The sequence below is a fragment of the Sminthopsis crassicaudata genome, chromosome 4 (assembly GCF_048593235.1).
Source record: "Sminthopsis crassicaudata isolate SCR6 chromosome 4, ASM4859323v1, whole genome shotgun sequence".
In the NCBI taxonomy this organism is placed as follows: domain Eukaryota; kingdom Metazoa; phylum Chordata; class Mammalia; order Dasyuromorphia; family Dasyuridae; genus Sminthopsis; species Sminthopsis crassicaudata.
This window is the reverse complement of record NC_133620.1, coordinates 428,152,670-428,159,644: the sequence shown is the minus strand read 5'-3', so window position 1 is coordinate 428,159,644 and position 6,975 is coordinate 428,152,670. Positions and strand designations below refer to the sequence as shown.

Below are 6,975 nucleotides of genomic sequence, written 5' to 3'. Positions count from 1 at the left end.
AGTTTTCCTGCGCCTGATCCCCTAGAGCTCCTTAGATCCCGAGGTCTTTGGGAAGATGCGGCTTGTAGCAAGCAGTCAGCAAAGTTCTCCCGTGGTGCCCTGGGCTTGGCTGGAAGGCTGTCCTGCCACCGGCGCTGGACAACGAGGCAGAGGAGGGGGCGGGGATGGGGCAGGAGGAAAAGGACGCTCCAGGACCAAGCTCACAGTCTATACCTCCCGCCCCACCTTCCGTACACAGCTCCCGGGTCCACTTAGGACCTGGGTAAAGGTCTTTCGGTCCTTCTCACTCTCCGCCCATAAGCTGCGCTTCCCTCGGAAAATCGGGCGCAGGGTAACCGGGGCAGGATGTGTCCGGCCGCAGAGGGGTTAATCCCCGCGCGGGGCACAGCCACACGTGACGTGGATAGTTAGTGGATTAAGTCAGGAGAAACACTACCCCCTCCCCTCCGTCCCCCGCCCCCCTCCCCCCCGCGGCGCGCGCCGCTCTCGGGGTCTCCGGGGCCCAGTTCCCAGGTCCCTCCCCCCTTGGCGCGCACAACTCGCTAGGGCAGCGCGAGCCCCAGAGCCGGCCGGCCTGGCAGCCCGTCCCCGCGTCAGTGCACAGGCTCCCCGGCCCCAGGCCCGAGCCCCCAGGAGGCCTGCATGGAGCCCGAGCGCTGCCTGCCTTATGGAGCGGGTCCCGGAGCTTACCCAGCGGGGGCCGACAAGCCCCCGGGACCCCCGCCTCACCTGCACCCAGCTCCACTCCCCGGGCCCCGGATTGCTCGCTACGCGACGACCTGCGGAACCCTGGAGCCCTATTCCCCGGAGGCGGCCAAGCCCCCCGCCAAGTACCTGCAGGAGCCCGGGCCTGGGCCGACCCTCAACGGCAGGCGCTTTTACGAGGCCCCTGCGGAAGGTAACGCTGGTGGGAGGCTACGGTCGGGCAGGGAAATGACGGAGACAGTTTCGGGGATGCCGGGCTAAGTAGTGCGGACTCTCGGAGCAGCGAGGAGGCTGGGGACGCGGGGTCCCTCTCTCCGCACACAGGGCCCTCCCTTCCATTTCTCTTTCCTCAACCCTGGAAATCTCTCCCGTTTTCTCCCGGTTCAGATTCCGATGCAGAGCCACCCCGAGAGTTTTGTTTGCATTCTCTCGCCCTCCGCAACCGTCTGAACCTGGCTCCGGGAAAGCCTGGCTGGGGAACCGAAATCTGCTGCCCTGGGGCTGGTGGGGAGCTTTGAGGACGAAGAGGGGGAGATTGGGGGCTGCTGGCGAAAGCCGCCCGAGGGGATGATTGTGGCGGGATGCGACGGCTGGGCTGGGGTGGGGAGCAGAGTGCAAGCCGCCCCAGATCTCTGGACTTGACTGGTCCTGACCCTTGCTGGCCCGGCGCGAGATGACTCGGCCTAAGAGAGCCGGTCTTTTGTGTCCGGGCCTCTCCTCTGGTTCTCAGCTCCGGCTTTCCTGCATAAGCCTTCTTCTTTCAGCCGGGGACCCGACCAGTCCTCAGGTTCCTTCTCCACTGTCTTGAGGTCTTTTCCCTTGGCCAGTATCACAAGGGCCTGGCTCTCTAGACAAATGGCTTCTAGGGCAATCGTCCAGCCGGTCATTCGACTATCCTCATCTATAATATGGTCGTTTTTGTTTTTGTTTTTTCCCCTAACTGTTCGAACACTGACTCACGGAAGTTAGAGTCGATGTCTTTGCTGTGTCTATTTTCAATTCTGTCTAGGTCCGGGGCCCGGGCTTCCCGAATTGGATAAAGGTTTCCTTTTCGGGATATTTGGGTTCTCGAGTTCCTTATAGGTTAGCCGCTTGTTCTTTCCCGGGAACTTGACCTTTTTTTTTTTGCGGCCGAGAAGGCTACGGACACAGCTTGAGAGATCGTATCTCGGTTGAGTAGAAAGCCCCATGTAGCAGCCAAAAAACCCCGCTGGTGCCTCTAGAACCAGAGTTTTCAGCTCTGTGAGCTCCAGGCCCAGGGAAATCTGACCCATTCAGTGCTCGGCTGAGCCCTGGTCTTCACTGTATCCCCTTCGTTGGATCTCGGCACACCCTCTTGGATAACTCCTGTCTTTTGCTCTTTGCCGAAGGAGTCAATGAGGCCTGGATCTCAAAACTGCCTGCTGCCAAGCAAAAAAGAGGAGACGGCCCTCGAAGAGAGTCCTCCTCCCCTAGAACTTGTAGCCCAACCAGTGTGAGCTGCCAGCCTCGAGCTAAACTCCCAGGCCTACGCAGGTCCCCAGCCCGCCAGCCATCCAACCCAAGACAATCTCCTGGCCTTGCTCTTTGCTTCCTTTCCCCATCTTGGGCTGGGCGCAAGAGAGGAGAAGGGGGCTGGGGGTCAGCTGTAGGAAATGATTGACTCGTCGGTCCTTCATGTCTGCGTTCTTTTGAAAAGTGGCTCTCCTGATAAAAACCACAGTTGGGACTTAATGAGAAGCAGTTGGTCTGGCTCCTCAGATCCCCGCGCAGACAGAGAGGCCGCCTGCTTTGTAAACAGTAGAGGTGGAACAGGTACAGCGGCTCGCCCTGGGGTGGTAAAACCTCGCTTGGCCCAGCAGAGAGAGGTGGGGGGCCCGGAGGACCCAGGAATTCCCCTCCCCCGCTTTCCAGCCTACACTACCCTCAATAGGGCTGCCTGCTTGGCCTCCGGGGTCGGCGTTCCCGCAGAGCTCGGGTCTGGAGAGCACTTACCTTTTATGTGGGTGATACAGGGTCAAGGAAGGGCCAGGAAAAAGAGGGAACAATGCTGTGGCCACTGGCAACACCTGAGCGTCTCAAAGACTTTAGCCCCTGAAACAAGCAGGGAAAGGGGGAGGGAGAACTGGTTAGAAAATCAACGTCGAACAGCGAGAATGAGAAGAGATCGGAAGAGTTTACGCAAAAACGAAAATTAAAACAAGCAAAAGAAAGATATCGGAAACGCAGCGAGTGCCGAGACTGTTGGCAGAAAAAAAAAATTTTTTTTTCAGAGGAAGAAAGAGGAAATGAAAGGAAAACAAAAGAGATAAGAAAATTAAGAGAAAACAGCTGTAACGGAAGGAAAAGTAACAAAGCGGGAGAGGGAAAAAAAAGAAGCAAACGAAAGAACGAAAGAAACGGGAAGAAGAGAGGAGGAGATGAATAGAGAACGAAAGAAAGATGAATAGAGAAGGTGCATGAGGATGGAAAGAAAAGAAGAACGAAAGGACAAATTAAAAAAGAATCAGAAAGGAAAGAAAGCACCGGGGCTGGCCTTAGCGCTTAAGGGAGAGAGCAAGAAAGGAGTATTTCTAAGAAAGATGGAAGAGAAAAAGATCGAAATATTGGGAAGCCGAGGATGGCCTCGGACAGTTCCGAGACGCTGCCGAGGAGAACGCTTTTTCCGAGGCCGAGGGGACGGTTTGGGCGCCGACCCGCAGGATCGGAGCCGGGAGCCCGCAGCCAGGGAGGCAAAGGAGCAGTCGCTGGTTCGAATGCTCCGGGGCTAGCGCGGTACTGCGGCGGCGGCGGCGGCGGCTGTTTGGAGTCCCAGTCCAGTTGGCCAGTGGTGGAGAGAAATGGGGAAAGCCAGCTCATTTCCCGAGCTTTTAATAACGGGTTCGAAATATTTCCAGTTCAGACCAGTAATTGTGCAGCTGCTCCCCATCTGGCCCGATCCGTGTCTTTACAAATCGGGTTAATTTTTCCAGAAAAAATGCCTCGGCTCCACTCCGCCTCCGTCCGCGCCCGCGGCCGCTTCTTCCAGCTTCTCCCGTTCCCGGGTATATTTTCCCCTTCTTTTCTACTCCCCTGTCTGGTCTGGTCTCAGATCCTGCTTCTGGCTCTGATTTTCTCCACCGGGTCTCGGATCCTCCCAGTCTGAGGCTCTGGAGGAGGAGGGTAAGGGAACGTTGCTTTACTTTATGGGGCTCGTTGGAGAACTAAAAGGTGAGTGAAGTCAGGGCAGGGACCTTTAAGCCTCTTCTGCGGCCCGGCCTTCCCATTCCGAGCTCGGAGCTCTGGACTTTCTGGATTCTGGAATCGAATCCAGAGCTGGGAGATGCGTTCCGGACCGAACCAGATTCGTCTGCAAACGTTCAGTTTGTTCTTCTTCCCAGCCTGGGCCTCGGCCCCCGGCGGGTGGTAAAGAGCCGGCCCAACTCTGGGGACTAGTTATCTCTCAGCGCGAGGAACACGGGCCTCCCTCTGAGGCATGAGTCTAACCTTTTCTTTGTCGTGGACCGCCACCTAATCTCGCCTCCTCCCCCAGAGTGTCATTTCAAAATAATTTAAGTCAATGCTAAGGTTAGTGAAAATAAAGATGCAATTTTTTTTTTTTTTTTTTTCCTCAATCCAAGTGGACGGACCCCCTGACAGTGGCCAGCTCTATGAGCATCTTGCTTCGGCTTTTCTCCGCCTCGTCCCTCATCCAGGTCTCTCTTTCCAGCCCGGAGCCCGGGCTCAGGCAGCTTCCTTCACGCGCCCGGGCGCCTTCCTCCTCAGAAACCCACCAGACCGTACTGCCCAGTTGGGGTGGCAGGGCAGAGGTGTAAGTGAGGAAAGCCACCGAGAAAAGTGAGCCCTCTCGGCCCAGGGCGGTGGGGGGAGGAGCGGGGAGGCGCGAGAAAGTTAGCCGGGCCTCCTGAGGGATGAAAAATAGCCAGACCTCACAGTCCCAGAACTGCGTCCTCTTTCCCAGAGCTGCTCCACGAGCACCACCTTCCACGCGCATCTTCTTCCCGTGGCTCACCTCCGTGTGCATCTTCGCTGTTCTTCTGGAGCACCCCATCCCTGTCCGGACTTCCCTCCAGCCCCGCACTCCAGGAGCACGTCCCCCTGGCTCCAGATTCTGTGCTTCCACTCCCTAAAACGCACGGACGCTGACTCTGTGCTCCGCTTCTCAATCCCTGTCTGAACTCCTCGCCCCCCAGGCCCCGAACCCCGCATTCCCCTCCACACCGCTCAGGACGTGCTCATACATCACTCCCGCCGCTTTCCCGAGCTCTTCCAGCTCCTTTCCGCCTGCTCTCCTCGCTTAGTGCGGGTTTGGAAGTGGGCGGCTTAGTCCAGAAGGTAGGAAGAAACTCACCAAAGCAAAGCCTGAGACCTCAGATAATCTAATAAACCGGTACCTGACACACACAATCCCCTCTGCGAGGAGCCGTCCAACTTTTGCTGCGAAAACTCCAGTGAGATTACCCGTTGCTCGTTACTTTTTGGGTTGTGGCTGGACCGGCTAAGGAAGGAGACAGGAGGGAGAAGGGAATGGGATTGGAAAGGAAAGAGATTTTGCCCCCATTGCTCCATCTGTCCCCAAGTGTGCCCTTTTGTGTTCCATTTACCCCCTTATTGTTTATTCCTCCTTTATTCCATTTTCGAAAAGCGCCCCTTTTATGTTCCATTTACCCCCTTATTATAAGTCTTATCGTGATCTCCTAAAAGTTCATCCCATTTTCGAAAAGTGCTCCTCGTTAAGACTTTTACCTCCTGACACCAAAGGCTATATTTGCACCCATCAAACTGCCCTCACCGCTTGCTGTATACGAAAAGAAAAGCATTAAAGTGCCTTCCGAAGAGAGCGGGATCTGGAGCTGGCATTATGGGGCACAGAGTAAGGGTGCTTAACCTTCGGGTGGGACGTTGCAGAGTTGTAGAGTGGGTATAGTATAGAATCGGCCCCCGAGGGTTTCTTCTTGTTCCTACCGTTCCCTCTCCACCCCAACCTTTTCATGTTCACACACTTTCTGTGTGCGATAAAGTTGTCAGCTTTTTGTCTTTTACATCTTCTTTCATTTCTTGCTTTCTTTTCTAACTTTTTCTCCCCGGTCTTTTATATCAGTTTTGATGTTTTGTTTTGTTTTGTTTTGTTTTTTCTTTTTCCTTTTCTCCATTCTCCCACTGACTGCTCCCAGACAATTTCCTGGGTTGCCTTGCATTAGCAGAGGAAAACTCTTGAGAATTGCTACCCTGAGCCCCTTTTCTCTGGCACTCTTGACAGAGGATCTGATAAGGGGTCCCAGAGTTGGTTCCCTCTTCTCCTTTTTCAAAGTTGGAGGGAGTACAATATGGCTATAACTTTGCTGTCTGATCCTAAGACAGCTAACGTGAACTGTGTTGTGTTTGAGTGGAATTCCAAAAAGTCCAAAAGTGGTAGGGAAAAGGAGGTTTGATTCTTTGAGAAAGACATATAGAAAGGTAAGCACCTGAAGCAGCTACAGCTTGAGGTCTCTATTTCAAGGTCAAATCTTTCCTCAACTTCCCCCCCTCTCTATATTGGGAAATACAGTTCACATGAATCCTTGGTCTCCTTCAGCATCCATCTGGAGCTGGGGGCCCTGGATCTCTAAAATAGACATTCTCCTTGAAAGAGGGTGCTCTAAACCCCCCACTAAGCTCTATTTTTAAAGTGGCTCTCCAAAACCATGGTGCCTGCATGTTTTTGCCAGGAAATGGAGGTACATTTCCAAGCCTTTATCCTTCTGCACATATGCCCTGATTGTCAATGAAATTCTTATGCCTGGGAAATGTTGTTGTCCTGCTGATCAAGACCTCCCCAAAGTAGGTCTCAATACTTGCACCTAGATATCAGACCTCTAGCCTGAGATTTGGTGCCTTTAGGCCAGTGCTGTTCCCCCTACCTTCTTCACTGCCCTTACCTCCCAAAAATCATATTCTACAAGTCACTCTTTGATTCACCCAGGCAGATTCCTGCTTGTCCTTAAGAAAGGTTTTGTCTGCCAATGCTAAGAAAAATGTGCCCCAGTTTGCCTATATGATGGTTCCATTGGGGAAGGGGACACAAGAAACTAGCAAATGGAAAAGCTGGTAATTCTGCCTAGAGCTTTCCCTAATTTCCTAGTCTGAGGCTGGTTATGTGATCTTGTCACCAAAATTCCCAGGAAACTGCCTCTCTCCACTGGACCTCAGAGGGGGGTGGGAATGAGCCCCTGCTGGGAATGGGGCCAGTGACAGGGAAGGGGGATGTGAGAGTAAGAGAATGGTACATTATTCCTATAGCTCTCTTGGGAT

The 6,975-nt window shown here is 54.2% G+C and overlaps 1 protein-coding gene across 1 annotated transcript in view; it reads left to right on the top strand.

The window, feature by feature from the left end:
• Positions 1–538: 538 nt before the first annotated feature.
• Positions 539–6,975, top strand: part of ALX3 (ALX homeobox 3) — a 16,155-nt gene continuing 9,718 nt past the window's right edge. Inside the window, exon 1 of the mRNA XM_074262956.1 lies at positions 539–898. Within this exon, the coding sequence (XP_074119057.1) occupies positions 643–898 (256 nt within the window). The 5' untranslated portion in view covers positions 539–642. The remainder of the gene's footprint in view (positions 899–6,975) is intronic.